Source organism: Agelaius phoeniceus, chromosome 30 (assembly GCF_051311805.1).
Source record: "Agelaius phoeniceus isolate bAgePho1 chromosome 30, bAgePho1.hap1, whole genome shotgun sequence".
Taxonomy (NCBI): Eukaryota; Metazoa; Chordata; class Aves; order Passeriformes; family Icteridae; genus Agelaius; species Agelaius phoeniceus.
Window position 1 is genome coordinate 6,643,873 of NC_135294.1, and position 22,700 is coordinate 6,666,572.

The 22,700-nt window shown below is 60.6% G+C and overlaps 3 protein-coding genes across 4 annotated transcripts; all 3 read left to right on the forward strand.

The window, feature by feature from the left end:
- Nucleotides 1–4,039: 4,039 nt before the first annotated feature.
- Nucleotides 4,040–7,206, forward strand: FIGLA (folliculogenesis specific bHLH transcription factor). The gene is made up of 4 exons (XM_077191639.1): nt 4,040–4,651; nt 5,223–5,357; nt 6,743–6,848; nt 7,038–7,206. The coding sequence occupies exons 1-4, from the start codon at nt 4,040–4,042 to the stop codon at nt 7,055–7,057; spliced, it is 873 nt and encodes a 290-aa protein (XP_077047754.1). The 3' UTR covers nt 7,058–7,206.
- Nucleotides 7,207–7,436: 230 nt separating this feature from the next.
- ADD2 (adducin 2) lies at nt 7,437–18,726 on the forward strand. Of its 2 annotated transcripts, none has more exons than XM_054650747.2 (15): nt 7,437–7,523; nt 8,645–8,819; nt 9,604–9,742; nt 10,347–10,498; nt 10,750–10,830; nt 10,911–11,060; nt 11,678–11,821; nt 11,893–11,991; nt 12,429–12,614; nt 13,442–13,699; nt 14,517–14,636; nt 14,720–14,809; nt 15,224–15,374; nt 15,452–15,541; nt 16,320–18,726. In XM_054650747.2, exons 2-15 carry the CDS (start codon nt 8,646–8,648, stop codon nt 16,616–16,618), a joined length of 2,133 nt encoding a protein of 710 aa, XP_054506722.1. In that variant the 5' UTR covers nt 7,437–7,523; nt 8,645; the 3' UTR covers nt 16,619–18,726. The 2 variants fall into 2 exon arrangements, with proteins under 2 accessions (XP_054506722.1, XP_077047867.1); XM_077191752.1 differs by lacking the exon at nt 7,437–7,523 and adding an exon at nt 7,895–8,037.
- Nucleotides 18,727–19,246: 520 nt separating this feature from the next.
- On the forward strand, nt 19,247–22,042 carry SNRNP27 (small nuclear ribonucleoprotein U4/U6.U5 subunit 27). Its single transcript, XM_054650773.2, has 6 exons — nt 19,247–19,529; nt 20,221–20,341; nt 20,842–20,951; nt 21,079–21,158; nt 21,241–21,305; nt 21,726–22,042. The coding sequence occupies exons 1-6, from the start codon at nt 19,493–19,495 to the stop codon at nt 21,778–21,780; spliced, it is 468 nt and encodes a 155-aa protein (XP_054506748.1). The 5' UTR covers nt 19,247–19,492; the 3' UTR covers nt 21,781–22,042.
- The last annotated feature ends 658 nt before the right edge of the window (nt 22,043–22,700 follow it).

The following is a 22,700-nucleotide window of genomic DNA, read 5'->3' on the forward strand; positions in this document are numbered from 1 at the left end:
GACTGGAGAGAAGGGGTAAAGCTCGGATTTGGGAGCAGCAGGCTCCAGGCTGGATTTAGGAACCGCCTGGATGGGCTAAAGGTTAAGACCAGACCTAAATGTTCGTCCAGGTGCTGAGCTCAGCCCCAGCCCTTGGTCGGGTGCTGTGCGAGCTGGTGGGGCAGGGCAGAGCTGAGCTCCAGCCTTGGTCCCATCCCCGTCCTCATCCCTGTCCCTGTTCCTATCCTGATCCCTGTCCCTTTCTCATCTCTGCCCCAATCCCACGCCCATCCTCATCCCCGCCCTGTCCCCATCTGCATCTTCATCTCCATCCCATCCCAAACCTTCTCCCATCCTCATTCCTGCCCCAATCCCTGCCCCAATCCCACGCCCATCCTCATCCCTGCTCTGTCCCCATCTCCATCTTCATCTCCATCCCCATCTCAAACCTTCTCCCATCCCCATCCCTGCCATCCCATTTCTGTCTGGGTTCCTGTTCCCACTTGGACTCCATCCTGATCCCTTCCCCATCCCATCCCATCGTACCCCACTGATCCCATCCCATTATCCCATCCCATTATCCCATCCCATCATCCCATCCCATTATCCCATCCCACGGTCACCAGCGACAGCCCAGGGCTCACCCAGACCCTGGCACAGGGACCCCCACCCCGAGCTTTCCCCCCATCCACCTGCCTCATGCCGGGGCTTTGGCAGCGCCTCCATCCCACGGAAACTTCTTCTATCCCCCAAAATTCCCCTCCTGGGACGGGAAACTCGGGCAGCTCCGGGCTGGGATCCTCCCCGCGCCGCCGCAGCTCGCACAAAGGCCCCTTCACCGCACGGACAGAGCCACCTTTGTTCCCCCGCATCCCCTTCCCTCCGGGGAGCCTCCAGGAGGGAGAAACCAGCGAACCGCGCCGGGAGAGGAGCGCCGGGCATCGCCCTCGCCCCGGACTGAGCCAGCCCCAGCGGGGTTTTAGCGGATATTTGCATTTAACCAAGCCAGGGTTGTTTGATATCCCCCGGGATGAGGGTGGGGTGGAGGGGATCCAAGAGATGCCCGAATCCTCGGTGCCAATAAATCTATTTATTGTGCCCCCTCCTGAGGGATAACCCGGGCACGGCGGGGGGAGACCGGCCCGGGACCCCCGGGAACCGCGGTGGGCGGCGGGGACAACTCCCACCCCCGGCCCTTCGGACAAACGGGGGAAAAATAATCCCCGCACAAGGGGGGGGAGTCAATAATCCCTGCACAAGGGGGGGGATCAATAATCCATGCACAAGAGGGGATCAATAATCCATGCACAAGGGGGGGGAGTCAATAATCCCTGCACAAGGGGGAGATCAATAATCCCTGCACAAGAGGGGATCAATAATCCCTGCACAACGGGGGGATCAATAATCCCTGCACAAGGGGGGGATCAATAATCCCTGCACAAGGGGGGGATCAATAATCTCTGCACAAGGGGGGGATCAATAATCCCTGCACAAGGGGGAAAAATAATCCCTGCACAAGGAGGGGATCAATAATCCCTGCACAAGGGGGAGATCAATAATCTCTGCACAAGGGGGGGATAAATCATCCCTGCACAAGGGGGGATCAATAATCCCTGCACAAGAGGGGATCAATAATCCCTGCACAAGGGGGGGATAAATCATCCCTGCACAAGGGGGGGACCAATAATCCCTGCACAAGAGGGGATCAATAATCCCTGCACAAGGGGGGGATCAATAATCTCTGCACAAGGAGGGGATCAATAATCCCTGCACAAGGATGTCCCCGGGATACCTGGGAGGAGCAGGATGGAGAGGTGGAAGTGCCACAGGCGTTGCCACATCTCCATAAACCCCCTTTGGAATATTTCACTCCCCATAAAATATTTCATCATTTCATCCGGGCACCACGAGGCTGGCACGAGGCTGGCAGCCCTGGCAGGCACTGAACTCTCCCGGGGCATTTGGGACCGTGCCAGGAAAGATTGGGTTTAATCCCGTGCCAACAGCTGCCCCGGGCCCAGATTAGCCCTGGCACCTTCCCTGGCACCTTCCCTGGCACCTGCCCAGCCTCGGTGTCAGAGGGGCCGCTGGCGTGGGGGGCTGAGACCCCCGGATTTGGGGAGCATCCGGGGATGGAGGGGGGGAGCTGCTCCCAGCCCTGCCCGAGCTCGGAGAGGGGAAATGGGAGGGAAATTGGGTTTGGAGGGGCGGGGAGCAGCGTTCAGGTTCTGGGCTGGTGTTTCACCGGGGTTCAGCCTTTTCCCAGCTCCTTTCCCTAACCAGGATCCCCTCATCACCCTGTCCCTCATAACTGTCACCCTAAAACGCAGAACCCCTGAAAATGAGGCTCCTAATAACAGTGACCCCCAAAAAATAGGGACCCTTAAAAATGTGGGCCCTTAAAACCATGATCCCTAATCAAATGCTAATTATTGTAACCCCTAAAAATGTAACCCCAATTGTAATCCCTATTGTAACCCCTAAAACTGTAACCCCTAAAACCCCTAATAACCCCAAACCCTATTAACAGTGACCCCTAATAAGTGTGTCCCTTAATAACCCCAAATGTTAATTATTGTAACCCCTAAAAATGTAACCCTTATTGGAACCCCTATTGGAACCCCTATTGGAACCCCTAAAACCCCCAATAACCCCAAACCCTATTGAGAGTGACCCCTAATGAGTGTGTCCCCCAATAACCCCAAATCCCAATAATTGTGACCCCCTTAAAACTATGATGCCAAATAACCCCCAATTCTGATTGTTGTGACCCCTAAAACCGTGACCCCTGCAAACCCCATTTCCCTCAATATTTAATCCCCTCATTTTCCCTTCAATATTTAATCCCCCTCTGTTGAACCGGGAGCGTTTCCCAGCTTTTCCCAAAGCCCAGAAGCTCCCAGGGGTGATCCCAGGTGAGCAGCTGGGCACGGGCACATTTTTGGGGTGACTTTGCACCTCCCTGCCCTCAGATTAATTTGTCAGGCACCAGAATTGCGCCCAGATCGGGGCAGGAATAATGGGATTATCCCGAGCCTGCTGCGGGACAGGGAAGCTCATTAAGGGGCATTAAAGAGAAGGAAATTGGGTTTTTTCTAAGTTCTTAGGGACAACCTCCATTAACTTCCAGGTGCCTCTCATTTTAGGGTCATTTGGGGTTTTTTTGGAGTTTGCTCTGCACTCTCACTCTCCTGATGGGCACAGAAGGAAGCTCCGGGATCCCGGAGCAGCTGGGGATGGTGCCCAGGTGTGGGGAAACTGAGGCAGGGCAGCCCCAGAGCCCCCGGGAACCGCGGGCTGAGCCCCTCGGAGGGCTCAGGGTCGGGAAATCCACCCCGGTGCTGGGACGAGGATCCCCCCACGGCCGATAACGCGAAGTGAACTGAGCTTTTTTGGACAAAAAAGGGCGATTTTACCATTTTATTTCCAGCCTCGCCGCGTTTTGCGGCATCTCAGGGGCTGACACTGCCACCTACCGAGCCAGGGCCGCTGACATCAAACCTCTTTTTTCTGCTTTCCCACCCAAAAGCGGCTTTAGGAGCACACGAAATCTCTCAAACCCAACTATCCAGGTGCCCCTCGGTGCCAGGACCCCAAAACATCCCAAAATATCCCCAAATATCACGGTCCCAAATATCCCTCAGAGCGCTTTTGGGACCTTTTTTGGGTTCAGGGCTTTGTGGGTACCAGGGTGGGATGGTGAGTGGGGAAACTGAGGCACAGCAAGAGATTGGGATTTTGTGGTGGTGAGCAGGGAAACTGAGGCACAGCAAGAGATTGGGATTTTGGGGTGGTGGATGGGGAAACTGAGGCACAGGCAGGGATCAGGATTTGGGGGGTACAGGCCGGGACAGTGGGTGAGGGAGCCCGGGCACAGCCCGAGCTCGTCAGGCCCAGATGGGTCCCACCTGTGCCTCGTTAGCCCCGGGTATTTCAGGGCCCTTTTGAGCATCGGCTCAGCGGGTGCAGCCTTGGGTCCCTTTGTGGGGTGGGAGAGCCCGACAGAGCTGGGGGGCGGTGGCTGGGGGTCCTGGAACCTTCAGGGGTCTCACAGCCCTCAATGGACCCAGAGCCCTCGGGGGTCCTGGAGCCATTGGAGCCCTCAGGGACCCTGGAGCCCCCGGGGGTTTTACAGCCCTCAGGGGACCTGGATCCTCTGGGGGTCCTGGAGCCATTGGAGCCTTCAGGGGTCTCAAAGCCATCAGAGCCGCCGGGGGTCCCAGAGCCCTCGGGGGTCCCGAAGCCATTGGAGCCCTTAGGGGTCCTGGAGCCCCCGGGGGTCTCACAGCCCTCAAGGGACCCAGATCCACCGGGGGTCCTGGAGCCCTCAGGGGACCTGGAGCCATTGGAGCCCTCGGGGGTCCCAGAGCCCTCAGGGGTCCTGGAGCCCTCAGGGGACCCGGAGCCCCCGGGGATCCCGGAGCCCTTGGAACCGTCGGGGGTCCCAGAGCCCTCGGGGGTCTCGAAGCCACCAGAGCCGCCGGGGGTCCCGCAGCCCACGCCGCCCCCCGAGCTGCTGGGGGCGCTCCTGCAGCAGCGCTTCGGGCCCCTGCCCCAGCCGGCCCCCATCGTCCGCCTGCGCCGCGGCCCCGACGGCGGCTACGAGCCCACCGGGGACCCGGCCGAGGTGCTGGAGCGGCGGCAGGCGGCCAACGCCAAGGAGAGGGAGAGGGTGAGGTACCCAAAAAACCCCAAAAACCCAAACCCCGCTGAACCCCCAAAGCACAGCCCGGGGTGGGGTCACATCGGGGGGACACCCAGGGGACACTGGCGCTGCCACGGGGGGACTTTGCTTTTGGGGTGGGTTTAATCCTGGGGGGCCCAGGTGAGTTTTAGGAGGGCCTGGTTTAATTCTGTGTGGGTTGGTTTAGTCCTGGGGTCAGTTTAATTCTGAGGTCTCCGTTTAATTGGGGGGGGGGGGGGTCATGTTTAGTCCTGGTGAGCCCAGTTTAATCCTGGTTTAAAGGTCCCAGTTTGATTCTGTGAGGGACCCACTTTAATCCTTCGGGGCAGTTCAGTCCTGGAGTGGGATTTAATATGGGGGGGAACCCCAATTTTGGTTATGGGTGGGTCTGGCTTGATCCTGCTGAGCCCAGTTGAACCCTGGGGGTGGTCCCAGTTTAATCTTGAGAGAGCCCAGTTTGGGCCTGGGGGATCCAGGTGTAACCTGGGGGTTTTGGGGTAACCTGGGGGTCTCTGGGCTCCCTTTGGGGTCTCTGACCGGGTCCCTCTGTGCCCCGCAGATCCGGAACCTCAACAGTGGCTTCTCCCAGCTGCGCTCCCTGGTGCCGCTGGTGCCGCGGGACCGCCGGCCCAGCAAGGCGGACACGCTGCGGGCGGCGGCGGAGTACATCCGGCTGCTGCGGGGGGTGCTGCAGGTGAGCCCCTAAACCTGCCCCTGAACCCCTGAAACATCCGGCTGCTGCGGGGGCTGCTGCAGGTGAGACCCTAAACCCGACCCTAAACCTGCCCCTGAACCCCCAAAACATCCGGCTGCTGCGGGGGGTGCTGCAGGTGAGCCCCCAAACCTGCCCCTGAACCCCCGAAACATCCGGCTGCTGCGGGTGAGACCCTAAACCTGGCCCCAAACCTGGCCCTAAACCTGCCCCTGAACCCCTGAAACATCCGGCTGCTGCAGGTGAGCCCCTAAACCTGCCCCTAAACCCCCGAAACATCCGGCTGCTGCGGGGGGTGCTGCAGGTGAGACCCCAAACCTGACCCTAAACCCCTGAAACATCCGGCTGCTGTGGGACTGCGAGGTGAGACCCCAAAACTGCCCCTAAAACTGATCCTGAACCCCCAACACATCTGGCTGCTGCGGGACTGCCAGGTACAGCCCCAAACCTGATCCCTAAACTGACCCTAAACATCCGGCTGCTGCAGGTGAGCCCCTAAACCTGACCCTAAACCCCCAAAATATCTGGCTGCTGCAGGACTGCCAGGTACAGCTCTAAAACCGACCCCAAAACTGACCCTAAACCCCCCAAAACATCCAGCTGCTGCGGGACTGCCCTAAAAGTGACCCCAAAGCCCCCCTAATGTAGGATTTTGCGCAGCTAATGGAGATTTTGTTGCTCTTTTTCATCTTGGAATTGATAATTCAATTTATTTTTAGTCACTAGGCTTTTGTGGGGTGCCCCAAAACTGATCCTGGGTTCTAAACCGCCTTAGAATTGGGATTTTGGGGGGCTGGTTTGGTATGGGTACATGGAGAGGGGACAGACTTCCTCCAATTTCTTCTGATTTTTTTTTAGTTTGGGATTCAGTCTAAGATTAACAATAAATATAATTATTGGGGGGGAGCATCCCGAAACTGACCCTCCATTTCCAAACTCCCCTACAGTGCTGAGATTTGGGGAAGCTCGTGGGATTTTTCTTGCTATTTTTCAGCTCTGAATTAATTTAATAATCAAAATCCAATGGAATTATTACCTGAGGAGGGACCTTAAAACTGACCCCCTGTAAAGTGAGCTTTTTAAAGTGAGCTTTGGGGGATTTTTATTCTTATTTTCCAGGTTGGAATTAATTTTAAAATTTAAAAAAAATAGATTGAATTATTATTGAGGGTAAGCCCCAAAACCCCCCTATAATTTGTGGGCCTGGTGGGGATTTTCCTGCATGAGTTATTTGAGGTTGGGATTAATTTAATGATTGAATTTATTTATTTTGGGGGGATTATTACTGGGGGGGGATGTGTTATTACTGGGGGACACCCCCCGATTCTGATCTATATTTTTTATTTTTTACATTCCCCTTTTCCCAGGAGGTCGGCGCTGAGCAGGAGTTGGGGGGCACTGCCGGGGGGGCCCCTGAGCCTGGCCTGGTCGGGCCCCCCCGTGCCCCTGGGGACCCCCCAAACCTGGGGCACGGTGAGTGGGGGTGTGGGGGGAACCCCGGGAATTTGGGGGCACCTGGAGGGGTTCACAGTGGGGTCTGGGTTTGGGGGAGCATCTGGGTAAATAAACCGAGGGAGGCTCGAAATCACCTTTTCCCCAAAATATTCCAATTATTCTAAAATATTCAATATTCCTTATTTTCTCTTTTTTTTTTTTTTTTAGGTGTTTCCTGGCGCCCCTAAAAGCCCGGGGGGCCCCCCCCGAAGGCCAAGCTCAAGGCTCCAGCCCCCATTTCCCATTTTTGGGGTCACGCTCCTGTCCTGGAGCCCCGCACCCCATAAAACCCACACCCCAAAATTAATGGGGCGGGGGCTCTGTCCCCCTTAAAGCGCAGCGGTTGGGGAGGAGGGGGGGGGGGGGTATAAAATTAAACCAGCTGTAATTAATTTCTGTATGAAATTGTAATTAGCGATTAGCTCCTCCCCCCAGGTAAGGGCTTATTAACGGCTGTTAATATGACCCCAATCAATGGCGAGGGGGCTGCGGGAGCAGCGGCGCGGGGTTCGGGGTCCCCCCGTTGTTCCTGGGCGGGGGTTGGGTTCCGGGGGGGGGGCGGGGCGGGGGGAGGCGCGGGGACACGCGTGGTGCGCGGGGGGGGCGGCCCTTTGTCAGGATGCTCTGAGGAGGAGGAGGAGGAGGAGGAGGAAGGTGGGTGATGGCAGCAGCCCCCGGCCGCAGCCCCGAGGGGCGGGGGGGATTTGGGGGCAGCCTGGGTGACCCCCACCCACCCCCCCTTTCCTCGCCCACCCCCCCAAATTGGCCGCATGCAGGTGGGTGGGGGGGGGGCTGCATCCCACCCCTCCCCCCGTGCTGGGCCTTCATCCCCGGGTGGTACCGAGCGCATCCTCCTCCCCCCGGGGCGGGGGCGATGCTGCGGCCCCCCCGCTCCATCCCCGGTTCCATCCCCGGGTTCCATCCCGGTTTTATCCCGGTTCCATCCCGGTTCCATCCCGGTTCTCGCTCCCCCCCCGCCCTGCGGCTGCCGCAGCGGCGCTGGGCGCGGCGCGGGCGGAGGCGGGGATGGGGGGGGTGCGGGGGATGCTGGGAGGGGGAGCCCTGGGTGGGGGGTCCTGGCCCAGCCTCCCCCCGATCCCCCCTTGTGCCCTGCGGGGGCCAGCGCGGCCTCCCCGATTTACCGCGGCCCCCCCGCCCGGTGAGACAGGTGCGCTCCGAGCGGCGGGATCGGGGGGTCCCCTCCTGTTCTGAGCGGGGGGAGCGGGACTGGGGGCACCCCCGGGGGTGGGGGAGCGGCCCCGCCCTGGGTTTGGGGGGGCTTTGGCGGCAGCGTCCCCGCAGTGATCGGGGACGGTGACCGGGAGGGGAGAGCAGGGTCCTCTGGGGTATTATTGGGGCCGGTTTGGGGTCCTCGGGGGTCTTATTGGGGCCGGTTTGGGGTCCTCGGGGGTCTTATGGGGGTGTTTTGGGGTCCTTTGGGGTCGGTGGGGCGGGGGCTGCCTGGGAACCTCCCCCGTGTGGCGGCAGAGTGGGGCCGAGCCCCCCATAGTGGGTGACCCCAATTTGGGGGCGCGCCCATGGGTGCCCTGAGCTGTGCCCGGTCTCAGCCCCATCCGTGCCCGTTCTCAGCCCTCTCCGGGCTGTCACCCAGCCCGGCCCGTGTCCCCTCCCGGTGTCCCCACGCTGTCCCCTCGCCCCGGGCAGGGCGGTTCCCCTCCGCCCTTATCAGCGGGCCGCAGCCGCTCCGTGTTTTCGGTGCTTTCTCCCCAATCTGTACCGGGGCTGTGACGCCGCGTGTCCCCGCGTGTCCCCAGGATGAGCACGGCCGCCAGCCCCGAGCCCCTGCCCGAGCCCCCCGCCCCGGGGCCGCGCTGTCCCCCCCAGGAGGACCCCGAGTTCCTGCGGGCGCGGGGCGGGGCCGGGGACCTGCGCCAGGACTTCAACCTGATGGAGCAGAAGAAGCGGGTGACAATGATCCTGCAGAGCCCGGTGAGCCCGCCCTGGCCCCATTCACCTGTCCCCAGCCCCGTCCCGCCCGTCCCCATCCCGATCTTCCTTTCCTCAGCCCCATCTGTCTGTCCCCGACCCCATCCCACGTGTCCCCAACTTCTTCCTTTACGTCCCCAACCCCGTCCCATCTGTCCCCGTCCCATTTGTCCCCAACCTCTTCCTTTACGTCCCCCAACCCTTATCTTCTGTCCCTACCCCTGTCCCGCCTGTCCCCAAACCCCTTCTTTGTGTCCCCAGCCCCTTCTCTTCTGTCCCCCATCCAGCCCAAATCCCGTCCCTCCTGTCGCCAACCCCTTCTTGTCGCTGGCCCCGTCCTTTGTTGTCCCCGCCCCATCGCTCCTGTCCCCAAGCTCATGGATGTCACCACACGGTGTCCCCACCTGGCAGTGCCACTGCTGCTGTCACTGAGCTGCCAGTGCCACTGTGCCAGCAAGGCAGTGGTGACACCGACACCAGGATGGCAATGCCACCGTCACCGTGCCACCAATCCGGTGGTGCCACCATCACCACTGTGGCACCAAGCTGGCGATGTTACTGCCACCAAGCTGGTGATGCTGGCACCACCAGTGAGCCACCAAACTGTGGGTACCACTGACCCCACGTCAGCAGTGCCACCCTCACCGTGTCACCAAGCTGGTGGTGCCACCATCACCTCTGTGGCACACAGCTGGCAGCATTGCTGCCACCGAGCTGGTGATGCTGTCCCCACTGCCCCGATGTCCCCGGCCGTGCCACCCAGCCCGTTGTCACCCTGTCCCCACAGTCCTTCCGGGAGGAGCTGGAGAGCCTGATCCAGGAGCAGATGAAGAAGGGGAACAACTCGTCCCACGTGTGGGCGCTGCGGCAGATCGCCGACTTCATGGCCACCACGTCCCCTGCCACCCTGCCCACCTCCCCCATGGGTACGTGGGGCCCTTTGGGGACGAGGGGCGGGCTGGGAAAAACCCCAAAACCTGGGGGGGGCACCAAATCTTGGCAACCTTGGAACCCCCAAATCTCACAAAAACCTTTGGGACCTTCAGGGGCCTCAAATGCTTTGGGACCACCAAGCCTTTGGGACCTAAGGAACCCAAAAACCTTTGGGGTCACCAAACCTTTGGAATCATTAACTCTTTGGGACCTTGAGGACCCCAAAAACCTTTGGGGTCATCAAACCTTTGAGACCACCAAACTTTGGGGGCTCCTAAACTTTTGGCATCTTGGGGACACCCAAACCTTTGGAATCATCAACTCTTCGGGATCTTGGGGTGCCAGCAAACCCCTGGAATCCCCCAAACCCTTTGAGGCCCACCAAATCTTTGGGGCCATCAAACCTGGGGGGCCACCAAAGCTTTGATGCCTCGGGGACCCCCAAATCTTTTGTGGCCACCAAACCTTGATATCCAGCAAACCTTTGGGTCCACCAAACCTTGCCAGCCACCAAACCCATCCCACAACCCTCTTCCCCTGCTGAACCCCCCATGATTTGGGGGGTCCCACGGCTGACGGGGGGTCCCCAATCCCCAGGGCTGGCATCGGTCACCCCCATCAATGACCTGCACGGGACAGAGGGGCCAGCCCTGGCCAAGGGCGAGCGGCTGATGCGCTGCAAGGTGGGCAGCATCCACCGGCTGCTGGACCTGTACGGCTGGGCACAGCTGGGACACGCTGCTGTCACCGTGAGCACCCCGAAAAACAAAAAATAGGGGATTTGGGGTTGTTTTGGGGGGATTTGGGGTTGCCTTGAGGGTTTGTGGGTTGTTATTTTGGGGTTGTTGTTGGGTTCCTTTGGGGTGTTGGTTTGGGGGGCAGTTTCGGAGGCTTTCTCACGGTTTAGGGGCGATCAGAGGGGTGTGGGGCTTTCGGGGGGGAATGTTCATTTTGGGATTTTTCCCGACTGTGTCTCACCCCACCCTGTCCCCCGCGGCAGCTGCGGGTCAGCAAGGAGCAGGAGCACTTCTTGGTGGCCCCGCAGGGGCTGGCGTGCAGCGAGGTGACAGCGGCCAGCCTGGTGAGCCCCCCAAAACAACAACCCCCAACCCGGGGCTGCCCGCGTGGGGAGCAGCCCCCTGAGCCCCCCGTGCCCCCCAGGTGAAGGTGAACGTGCTGGGGGCCGTGGTGGAGCAGGGCAGCACCGGCTTTGCCCCCGACGCCCGCAGTTTCAGCCTCCACGCCGCCATCTACGCGGCGCGCCCCGACATCCGCTGCATCGTGCGGCTGCACACCCCGGCCGCGGCCGCCGTACGCGGGGAACGGGCTGGCAGAGGGGGAATTGGGGGGTTTGGGAGGCAAGGGAGCTTGGGGGAGATTGGGTTTGGGGGATTCGGGAGCTCAGGGAATGCAGGGGCGTTTGGGGGAGGTTGGGTTTGGGTCTTTGAGTTAGGGGAACTTGGGGGTTTTTGGGGGAGTTTGGGTTTGGAGGGGATTTGGGAGGGTGGAAGGGTGTTTTGGAAGGGTTGGGGGATTTGGGGACTGGGGGAGATCAGAGAGATGGGGTTTGGGAGGATTTTGGGGGCTTGGGAGTGAGGGGAATGGGGGAGCCTTTGGGGGAGATTTGGTTTGGAGGGATTTGGGGGTCTATGGAGTTAGGGAAACTTGGGGGGATTTGGGAGGGTGGAACGGTGTTTTGGAAGGGTTGGTGGGGTTTTTGGGGGCTGTGGGTGTTTTTGGGGGTATCTGGGGTACCTCGGACCCCTGCCCTGTCCCTCCCTGTGCCCAGGTGTTGGCCATATGGGCTGGTGTTTGTTTTTTTGGGGGGCTGTTGGTGTTTGTTTTTTTGGGGGGCTGTGGGTGTTTTTTGGGCTGTGGGTGTCTCTGGGGGAGTTTGGGGGTCCTGCCCTGCCCCTCCCCGTGCCCAGGTCTCGGCCATGCGCTGCGGGCTCCTGCCCATCTCCCGCGCCGCGCTGCTCCTGGGGGACGTCGCCTACTTCGACTTCCGCGGGGAGGTGGAGGACGAGGCGGACCGCGTGGAGCTCCAGAAGTGCCTCGGGCCCACCTGCAAGGTGAGGGCGCACCTGGGGGGTGCGGGGGCGGCCCCGCCCGCCCCGCCCGCCCCGCTGACATCCCGCGGCAGATCCTGGTGCTGCGGAACCACGGCGTGCTGGCGCTGGGCGACACGGCCGAGGAGGCTTTCTACAGCATCTTCCACCTGCAGGCGGCCTGCGAGGTGCAGGTGAGCGCGGGGCTGGGCACAGAGGGAGCGCACACGGAGCTGGGCCAGGCTCGGGTCAGCCGGAGTGCCCCAGGGGCATGGCATGAGCTGGGTCAGCTCTCTGCCCCTCATTTCCATCCTTATACACTGAGCTGTGCCAGTCTGGGCTCAGCCAGAACGTCCCAGGGGCATGGCATGAGCTGTGCCAGGTCTGAGCCCCTCATTTCCACTCCTGTGCCCCAATCTGTGCCAGCTCTCAGCCCCAGTGCTCCATCACTATGGCATGAGCTGTGCCATCTCTCTGCCCCTCATCTCCTCCTCCATGCCCCGATCTGTGCCATCTCTCTGGCCCTCGTTTCCCCTCCATCCCCCGTGTCCCGTCTCTCAGCGCCGCCCCCGGGGGTGCCCGCGGCTCTGTCCCGGGCCGTCCCCGCCCAGCGGTGCCCGGTGTCCCGCAGGTGTCGGCGCTGGCGAGCGCGGGCGGCGCGGAGAACCTGATCGTGCTGGAGCGGGGCGCGCAGCAGCAGCGCGGCCCGCAGGGGCTGAGCGCCGTGCGCCGCGCCGGGGCCACCTTCGGGCCGCTGCACAAGAGCCGCCTGGGCGAGCACGAGTTCGAGGCGCTCATGAGGATGCTGGACAACCTGGTGAGCGCCGGAACCCGCCCCAAAACGGGCGGGGATAAAGCAGAGTTTATCAGAGGCTCGGTTTCTTGCTGCAGGAAAGGCTCCTCCTCTATTCAGAGTGTATATATATAAATAGGTTTTTATATATTTTTATATATTTATATATAAATATATTAAATATTTACTTTTATTTTTATATAAATATATATATTTATATAATGTATATTTATATAGCTATATTAAATATATTTCTATTTTTATGTATATATAAATATATATTTATATGTTTTTATATATTTATATCTAAATATATTAAGTATTTCTTTTTATTTTTGTATATAAACATATAATTTATATATTTCTATTTATAGTATATGTTTATATAAATATATTAAACATGTCTTTATAATTTTTATTTATATATAAATATATATTTTATATATTATCTAGTTACATTTATATATAAATATACTTCTATTAAATATATTTGTATTTATATATAAATATATATTTTTGAATATCAATATCAGAGTGCACTGGGTTAAACCTAACCGGTCAGCAGTGCAGTGAAACACAGCTCAGTGCTTGGTAAGGGCTAGTGAATATAATAATATTTTCTCTTTTTAGCTATGTTTACATATCTTGTTCACTGACCTATGGTTCATGTGGGTGCAAAGGGTTCTTTCACTAAAATAGGTTGCTGCGCTAACTGTTTCCTCATTCCTCTAACTCTTCTTGATGGCGACTCATAAATCGTTTCCTTTATGATGATTTATGAGCCAAAAACATGCTCCTAACCCTCAGCTCGCCCTGTGTGCTGACTCCTCTCTCTCTGGGCGCTTCCCCAGGGCTACCGCACGGGCTACACGTACCGCTACCCCTTCGTGCAGGAGAAGAGCAAGCCCAAGAGCGACGTGCTGATCCCCGCCACCGTCACGGCCTTCGTGTTCGAGGAGGAGCCCGCCGGGCCCCCCGCCCTGCGCCAGCACGCCCACAAGCAGCAGAAGGAGAAGACGCGGTGGCTCAACACACCCAACACCTACACCAGGGTCAGCCTGGCCGAGGAGGCGCAGGGCGGCGCCGGGGCCCAGAGGACAAAGACCACGGTGAGGGGGCAGCGGGGGCTTGGGGATGGGCGGCCAGGGAGGAGGAGGAGGGGGTCCTGGCATGGACCCCGCGAAAAGCTGGGGTGTAGGGCCTGGGGACCGCCTGCATGCTGTAATAATGGTGATTTTGGAATCCCGCCACCCCGTTCTCGTGGGGCTGAGTGCTCTTGGCCTTAGTGGGGTCTGTCCTTCTGTGCAAGATGCATTTATTGGGGTCTTCTCATTTATTGGGGTCTCTCTCTATGCAAGACACATTTATTAAGGTTTTCTCATTCACTGGGGCCTTCCCTCTATGCAAGATACATTTATCAGGTTCTCCCTCTATGCAAGACACATTTGTTGGGGTCTCCTCATTTATTATCAGGGTCTCAACAAAAGATGTATTTATTGCAGTTTCCCCTCTACACAAGATGCTTTGGAGTCTCCCCTCTACGTAAAATGCTTTTATTGGGGTCTCCCCTTTATGGGGGGGTCTCCCTTCTACACAAGACCTATTTATAAGGGCCTCCCCTCTGTTATTGGGTCTCTCCCTCGTGCAAGGTGCATTTATTGGGGTCTTTCCTCTGTGTAACACCTGTTTATCAAGGTCTCCCCTCTACACAAGATGCTTTTTTGGGGTCTTCCTCTATTATTGGGGAACTTGTTTTGGAGTCTTCCTCCTTCTATATATGATGTATTTAGTCAGGTCTTCCTTCTATGCTGTTTATTGGGGTCTCCCTGCATTTATGGTGCTTTCCCTCTACATTGGGGTCTCCCCTCTATGTAAGTTGCATTTTTTGGGGTCTCCTCTTCCCCAAACCTGTTCCTGGGTTTGCAGTGGCTGCGGGCAGACGAGGTGGAGAAGGGCAGCAGTGGGACCCCGATCCGCATCGAGAACCCCAACCAGTTCGTGCCGCTCTACACGGACCCGCAGGAGGTGCTGGAGATGCGCAACAAGGTGGGCAGGGCTGGGGGACAGCGGGGCCTGGGGGGGCTCAGCCCCGTCCTTGGAGGGGGATTCAGCTCTGTCCTCCCCCACAGATCCGCGAGCAAAACCGCCAGGACGTGAAATCAGCCGGGCCCCAGTCGCAGCTGCTGGCCAGCGTCATCGCCGAGACCAGCCGCAGCCCCGTATGGCACCCATGTCACCCCGTGTCACCTCATGTCACCCTGTGTCACCCCATGTCCCCAGTCACAGCTGCTGGCCGGTGTCATTGCTGAGACCAGCCACAGCCCGTATGGCACCTGTGTCACCCCTTGTCCGCAGCCCATGTCACCCAGTGTCACCTCATGTCCCCAGTCACAGCTGCTGGCCGGTGTCATTGCTGAGACCAGCTGCAGCCCTGTATGGCACCTGTGTCACCTGGTGTCCCCAGCCCCATGACACCCCATGTCCCCAACCCACGTCATCCTGTGGCACCCCATGTCCCCATCTCTCCAGGGCGGGGGGGTGTGACACTGTTCTGGGGGTGTTGACACTGACACTGTTCTGGTGGTGTTGACACTGCCCCAGGGGGGTGACGCCACTCCGGGGCTCTGTTTCAGTCCACCGAGAGCCATCTGGGGGACGCGGAGGCCAAGGAGGGCGGGGAGGAGGCTCCCCCCGAGCCAGAGCCCCCCAACCCCTTCAGCCAGCTGACGGACCAGGAGCTGGAGGAGTACAAGCAGGAGGTGGAGAGGAAGAAGCGCCTGCAGGGTAGGAGAGCCCCCCAAAGCCCCCTGAGCCCCGGGTGGCACCGCGGGGACCGGGGCCAGCGTGTGTCTCTGTGGCAGGCGAGAAGGAGGCGGCAGCAGAGGACAGAGGGGCTCCCCCCCCAGAGCCGCCCCCGCCGGAGCCCCCGGCGCCTGCAGAGCCCACGGAGGGTGAGTGGGGTGATGAGCACCCCAAAACGAGGAAGACGAGGGCTGGGGTCCCGGTGAGCAGCAGGAGCGGGGGCACAAGGGCGGCTGCGGCCAAACGGCGCTGGGACACAGCTGGCTGTCACCGCGTGTCACCTCGTGCTGTCACCCCGCTCCAGAGGGGCCGGGGGGAGCGTGGCAGGAGGACGTGAGCGGTGGCGTTGTGGGGTGCAGGGGACAGCCCTGTCCCCCAGCCCAGTCCCCACTGTTCCCACCCGCAGCGGGTGCCGGGGCGCGGCTCGGGGCTGCTGGCGCTGCCATGGTGTCTCGTGGTGTCCGTCTGTCTGTCTGTCTGTCTGTCTCCACAACGTCTCCTTTCTCTTTCCTCCCCGTGTGCCTGTCACCCAAGGAGTTATCCCTGAATCCCTGGCGCCGTAGTAAGTACGGAGAGGCCACCCCGGACGGACGAGGGACAGGGGCTTGGGGCGCTCTTCGGTCTCCGTGGAAATCCCTTAGGAAACCCCCTGGGGAACCCCTCCCTCCCTCCCTCCCTCCCTGGTGTCGCTTCCTGCTTCTCCTGCTGCCTCTTCCCGGCTCTCCATCCCACATCGCTTGTCCCGCAGGGAGGGGGCGGCTCGGGGGGCTCGGTGCCTGCGGCAGGACAGGATCAAACCCCAACGTTCTCCTCTCGGGGAGGCCAAATCCTGCTCCTGCCCAGGCCCCACTGCACGTTTGGGGTATAGACCCCCCCAGAACAGCGGTGCTGCTGCCCCAATTCCCTGCTCCCTCTCCCCTTCCCAAGGTGACAAGAAGGCCGATGGTGGCCAAGCCCCCCCTGATTCCACTGCCAAGAAGGAGCCACCGGCGGTGGTGAACGGGAAGGACGAGGAGCAAAGCACCGAGGAAAACCTTGGAAAAGGGGGGACAGACCGGACGACCACCAACGCCGACCAGGACGCCCCCAAGGAGAAGGAGACAGTGACCAGCAACCCCGTGTCCCCCGACGGTTCACCCTCCAAATCACCCTCCAAAAAGAAGAAGAAATTCCGGACCCCATCTTTCCTGAAAAAAGGCAAAAAGAAGGAGAAGATCGAGTCCTGAGCGTCCCGAGGCCTCACGCGTGGCCTCCCCGGGGCTCCTGGGATCGCCGAGGCCCCGAGGCGCGGCCCTAAAGCCCCGGAACCCGGCTGCTTCCCGGGCACGAGGCACCTCGTCCCCCCTGTCACCCGCCTCTGGGGGCTGGCACCGAGCACCGTGGTCCCCGCCTGGGGAAACTCCCGCTGCACCTCCCTGCCCCTCTCCCTCCTGGGCTCCTTCCCACCGCCGTGGGCCGAGGGATGGATTGTCTCCACCAGAGCCCAGATCTGCTTGGTTTGAGGAAGAAAAGGGTGTTTCGTGGTTATTTTCTTCACCTTCTGTTTCAAGCTCTGCTGGAATGGCGCTGGCTTCATCCCCAGGGAAAACTGTCCATTGCTTTGCCAGGAGAACGGGATCGAGCTGAAGGCTTTTCCTGAAGGAGGAGCTGAGGTTTTTCCCTCCCTGGATTGTAAACCTCCCTCTCCGTGGGCTCAAGAACCACTTCATCCCCTTCTCCTGGTACTCCCAGCCCGTGTTTTGCCCACCTAAGGAAGAGCAGCAGGATTTCCCACCGCTGGAAAAGCCCCCACCTCACTGCACGACCCGCACCTGGGAAAATAGGGAAAAAACACCCACACCCCTCCGGGAACTGTCTGTGTTATTCAAAACTGAGCAAAACTCACTCACTAAGTGCTACTTCGGGATGAACACACGCTGCCAGCTCACAGCGACCCCGGCCACGCCGGCCCCCCGCTTTTCCCAGCTCTGGAATTCCCAGCACAAGTTCCGTCCTTCCTGGCGTTCCCTTCCCTCCCAGCGTTGCCACCTCCTGGCCACCCCCTGCCCGGGAAGAGCCCCAGCCCTGCCCCTGTTCCCCACAGCCCTTCCAGCGCTGGGATCTGGGGAAAAATCACCGGGATCAGCCCCAAATCCTCCCCCTTTCCGGGGTGCTCACCCTGAGCCTTGCTGCGTCCATGGAGCCCTAACCAGGAGCTCTGGAATGGCCCTGAACCCCTGTCTGGGGCTCCCCCAGCCCAGCAGGGTTTGCCCCATGTGCCATCGCTGTGGTTTCAAACCCTTTCCCTGCCTTGAGACAGCTCCTGGGGCTTGGATCCCCTCTGGAAGGGCAGGGAGCCCATGGAATAGGGGGGAAACAGCCGGGAGAGCCCAGGCAGGGACCTGGCCAGAGCCCCAGCCCCAGCCTGGATTTTGGGAAGAGCCTTTGCCCTGCCCGGTGTCCCCCCAGAGGTCCCCATTGGGGACACTCTGAGCCCCCAAACCCTGTCACTGGGGGTCTGTTCCTCACTGCCACTGATTCTGAGGCTCTTTGAGGCCGTTTGTGTCACCTGGGTGACCCAGGGCAGCAGAGCCTGCAGAGACAGCCCTGTCACCTGCCTGGGGGCAATTCCTGAACGACAGCACTGCCACACCCCCAGCCCACCCCGGGGGCTCCCCCAGGGCTTTTGTCCCCTCTTTGTCGCTGAAGGTGTGTCCCTGGGGCCTTTGTCACCCCTTTTCTCCCCAGGGTTCTGGCCCCAGGGTGTTTGTCACCCCTTTTCTCCCCAGGGGTCTGTCCCTGGGGCCTTTGTCACCCCTTTTCTCTCCAGGGGTCTGTCCCTGGGGCCTTTGTCACCCCTTTTCCCAAGGGCCAGTTGCTTTGCAGGGGACCCTGGGCTTGACCTCCCCATCCATGATATTCCAAGCAGAAAGGGACGAAGGCTCCAGTGCCAGCATCATCACCATGACTGAGGGCAACAGAGCCAAGATCGCACCCCAGCACCACCCCTCGGGTCCTTCCCCCAGCCCGCCTCCCTGCCTCCCCCTCCCCTCACTCCAGCAAGGCTCAGGGTAAAGCAAATCCCTGATCCAGGGTCTCCACACCCGCACCTCCGCTGGAAAGCAGAGGCCGATCCCAGCCTGGCAGCGGGGAAGGGCGAGTCCAGCCGGGCTCAGCGCCTCTCCTCCCGCCCGGGGCTGCCCGCCGGGGACGGGCCGGGAGGCAGGGCGGGTGTTGGAGCCCCGGAACGGCACCGGGAGGCGGCCGGGGAGTGGCACGTCCCCACCCGCGTGTGACAATCGCGGCCGGGAGCGCGTGGAACGCCGGTGTAAATAAATAAACCCCGTGTTTGGCACCCGGCAGCGCTCGGAGTCTGAGGGATGGGGATGGGATGAGAAGGGGATGGGGTTGGGGATTGGGACTGGGATAGGATAGGGATGGGACAAAGATGCTGGGGATGGGACAGGCTGGAGGTGGGAATGGGAAGGGGATACTGGGGATGGGGACGGGACAGGCTGGAGGTGGGGATGGGACAGGATGGAGGTGGGAATGGGAAGGGGATACTGGGGATGGGGACGGGACAGGCTGGAGGTGGGGACGGGACAGGCTGGAGGTGGGGATGGGACAGGATGGAGGTGGGAATGGGTATCCCGGACACCGGGACGGTTCCAGCAGCTTCTCCCAGCAGCCCCTTGTGCCCCCCCCCAGCACCGAAGCCGGCACAGCCGCAGCACGTTCGGGACAGGGCCCGGGCGGGCAGAGCGAGCGGCGGCCTGAGGAAGGTGACGGTGACGGCCCCGCCTTCCTCCCCTCCTTCCTCTCCTTCCCTTCCTGCCCTCCCCTTCCTGCCCTCTCCGCTTTCGGCCCTCCTCTTCCTCCCGGCTCTCCCCTCGCATTCCGGCCTGGGCGGGCTCTCGGGGCGAGCGGCGGGCCCGGCCCGGTGCGGCCCGATGCGGTGCTGACCGGCGCCGCCGGCCGGCTCCCCTCAGGCCCGGTCCCCTTAGCCAGGTCTCCTTAGCCGGCTCCCCTCAGCAGGGTCCCCTCGGGCCGGGTTCCCTCGGGCTCGGTCCCCTCGGGCCGGCGGCGCCGTGGGAGCAGCAGCGCGGGGCTGAGGGGCGGCCATGGGCCGCAGCCGCTCCCGGTCACCGCCGCGGCGGGGTGAGGAGGCACCAGGGGAGCCGGGGAGGGACGGGAACGCCGGGGAGGTCAGGGGGAGCCCGGGGGACCGGGCTCGGGGAGATCGGGGTGCAAGGGACGGGGGTAGGGGGGACTGAGACCCTCGGGGCGGGGAGGCCCCGGTTCCTCGCTGTGCCGGAGGGCAGAGACTGCCTCCCTCATCCTCCTCTTCTTCATCCTCAGCCTTCTCTTTTCCTTCTCTTCTTCTCTGCTTTCTTCTCCTCTTCCTCGTCTCCTTTTCTTCATTCATCCCTTTCCCATCCTTCTCCATTCCTTCTCTTCTTCTCTGCTTCCTTCTCCTCCTCTTCTCCTCTTCCTCCTCTCCTTTTCCTCCTTCTCCCCCTCCCCATCCTTATCATCTCCTCCTCTCCTTCTCTTCCTTTCCTCCCACCCCTCTCCACCTGGCTCAGGTTTTTGGGGACCATCACCCCCTCCCACCCCTCTCCCCCTGGCTCAGGTTTTTGGGACCATCCTCCCCTCCTGGCTGCTCCCTCCGGGTGATTCCCCCTGGATCATTCCCCCGCTCCCGCTGGAGATTTTTCCTGCTGCTCCTTCCCTCCCGGGGTGCCCAGAGGGGTCCCTGAGCGGGGTGGGCAGGGCAGTCCCGGGTCGGTGCTGTGGGATTTCCCTTGGGAAGCGGGCAGGGAGCAGCAGCTGAGCCTTCCCCGGGCAGAGCGGCGGCGCTCGCGCTCCACGTCCCGGGACAGGGACAGGCGGCGGCGGGAGCGATCGCGGTCCCGGGACAGGGACAGGAGGAGGAGCCGCTCCCGCTCCCCGCACCGGAGACGGTCCAGGTGAGGGCGGGGCTGTCCAGGTGAGGGCGGGGGCCATCCAGGTGAGGGTGGGGACCGTCCAGGTGAGGGAAGAGACATCCAAGTGAGGGCAGGGACCATCCAAGTGAGGGCAGGGACATCCAGGTGATATCAGGGATGATCCAGGTGAGGGGCAGGGGCATCCAGGTGATGGCAGGGATGATCCAGGTTATGGCAGAGACATCCAAGTGAGGGCAGGGATTGTCCAGGAGAGGGCAGGGATATCCAGGTGATGTTAGGGATGATCTAGGTGATGTTAGGGATGATCCAGGAGAGGGCAGGGACATCCAGGTGATGTTAGGGATGATCCAGGAGAGGGCAGGGACATCCAGGTGATGTCAGGGATGATCCAGGTGAGGGCAGGGACACCAGCGAGGGGTGGGCACAGCTAGGTGAGGGCACTCTGGGTGACCTGGGGACAGCAGGAGCTCCAGGTGGGGATTCCAGGTGTGAATTGCAGCCCCAGCTCTGTGCCCCAGCAGGTCCCCACGCCGGCACCGCTCCAGCTCCTCATCACCAGCACGGCCCAAGGAGCGCCGGGATGAGGAGAAGAAGGAGCTCAAGGACTCCAAGAAGGAGCGGCAGATCACAGGTGAGGGGGGATCTCCCTCCTGGGGCACCCCCAGGTGTCCCTCGGGGCCAGGACCAGCCCAGGGACGCCTGGATTTTTGGGAATCCCAACATCTGTGTTTGCTCAATCCTTGATTTTCTCCCCTCAGAGGAAGATTTGCAGGGCAAGACAGAGGAGGAGATCGAGATGATGAAGATGATGGGTTTTGCCTCCTTTGATACCACCAAGGTGAGCACTACTCCAGGGGCTCTGCGGTGTCAGCTGCCCTGTTTGGGGGTAATCCATGGGATTTTGAGGTGTTTCTCCTCAGGGGAAGAAGGTGGACGGTGCTGCCAATGCCTACGCCATCAACGTGTCCCAGAAGAGGAAGTACAGGTGTGTGTCCCCCTGCTTTGGGATGGAGAGAGGAGTTTGTTTGGTGAGGTTTAGACTCAAAAGCAGAGGTGAGAGCTCTCCAGATCCCCCTGGGAATGGGGAAATCAGGAGGATGAGGAGTGAGGAGCACCTTAGAAACAGCTGGGATGTGCCCAGTGAGGCCTGGGCAGGATCAGAGCAGAGGGAAGCGGCACTGCTCACCCCAAAAAACACCCAGATTGTCAGTTCTGCTCCCTTTCTGCTGGCACCTGGGCTCCTCTGCAGCAGCTCCTCACTGGGAGCCTTCCTGCCCTCCTTTTGCTCAAATCCCTTGGGAATTGGCTTCCCTGTGGCTGCTGAGCCCCGTTCCCAGCCTCCCCCGGGTGTTTTTGTCCCGATTTCCCCGGATTTGGGGCTGACTCTGGCTCCGTCCTCGCCCAGGCAATACATGAACAGGAAAGGAGGATTCAACAGGCCCCTGGATTTCATCGCCTGACGCTGGCACAGGCTCCCACCACCGAAGGATTTCTTTTCCCTGCACTCTCCTGGGTGGCTCCCGTGCTGGATTCCAGTGAAATTTGGGTTATTCCCAACAAATCCCACATCCAGACCTGCCACAAGTTCCCAGATATTTGTTTGTTGGTTTTTGTTTTTTTTTTTACAACAAAGGTCAGTTTCTGGCTGGGATTTTGCTGTGTTCTCCCTGGTTTTGGTTTGCTTCCCTGTTAATAAAACCCCAGATGTATTTTTTCCTTTAATTTTTATCATTCAGAGATGAAGCAGGGCCTCCATTCCCCCTCCCTCCCACAAATCCGTGGGGTTGACACAGATTTTGGGGCTGGGAGCCCCCAGGGGGGCAGTGGGATTGGGGTGCTCCCAGTTTTGGGAGGGGATTTGGGTGCTCTGAGCCCTGCCCGGGGTTGGGGGTGGTTCTTGATTTGGGGGTCCCAAGGTGCTCCCTGCACAGAGGGCCCCTGCCGGGGGTGTCACTGCCCTGGCGTGGGGGTGGCTGCTTGGAGGGGGGCTTGGGGGTCCTGGCTCTGTGGGGGTGTCTGTCCCTGTCCCAGGGGGGTCTGTCCCTCTCTCAGAGGCTCTGACCCCATCCCGGGGGTCCCTGTCCGGTGGTCCCTGTCCCCATCCTGGGGTCCCTGTCTCTGTCCGGGGGTCTCTGTCCCTGTCCCCATCCCGGGGGTCCCTGTCCGGTGGTCCCTGTCCCCATCCTGGGGTCCCGGGGGTCCCTGTCCGGGGGTCCCTGTCGCTGTCCGTGCTTACGTTGCCCGACGTAGCCGAGGCGCCGCCCCCTCCCCCGTCCGGCCTCGCCATTGGCTGAGCGGCAGGAAGTGAGTCAGGGCAGAGCGTGCGGCCAACGGGGCGGGGCCCGTTGTGTGGGCGGGGCCCCGCCAGGGAAGGGTCGGG

Coding starts and splice junctions, on each gene's coding strand:
- FIGLA (XM_077191639.1), top strand. CDS start 4,040: ATGGACCCAGAGCCCTCGGGGGTCCTGGAGCCATTGGAGCCCTCAGGG. Junction 4,652..5,222: donor ACGCCAAGGAGAGGGAGAGG/GTGAGGTACCCA, acceptor TGTGCCCCGCAG/ATCCGGAACCTCAACAGTGG. Junction 6,849..7,037: donor CCCCCCAAACCTGGGGCACG/GTGAGTGGGGGT, acceptor TTTTTTTTTTAG/GTGTTTCCTGGCGCCCCTAA.
- ADD2 (XM_054650747.2), top strand. CDS start 8,646: ATGAGCACGGCCGCCAGCCCCGAGCCCCTGCCCGAGCCCCCCGCCCCG. Junction 14,637..14,719: donor TGCTGGAGATGCGCAACAAG/GTGGGCAGGGCT, acceptor CCTCCCCCACAG/ATCCGCGAGCAAAACCGCCA. Junction 15,375..15,451: donor GAGGAAGAAGCGCCTGCAGG/GTAGGAGAGCCC, acceptor TCTCTGTGGCAG/GCGAGAAGGAGGCGGCAGCA.
- SNRNP27 (XM_054650773.2), top strand. CDS start 19,493: ATGGGCCGCAGCCGCTCCCGGTCACCGCCGCGGCGGG. Junction 20,342..20,841: donor CCGCACCGGAGACGGTCCAG/GTGAGGGCGGGG, acceptor GTGCCCCAGCAG/GTCCCCACGCCGGCACCGCT. Junction 21,306..21,725: donor TCCCAGAAGAGGAAGTACAG/GTGTGTGTCCCC, acceptor GTCCTCGCCCAG/GCAATACATGAACAGGAAAG.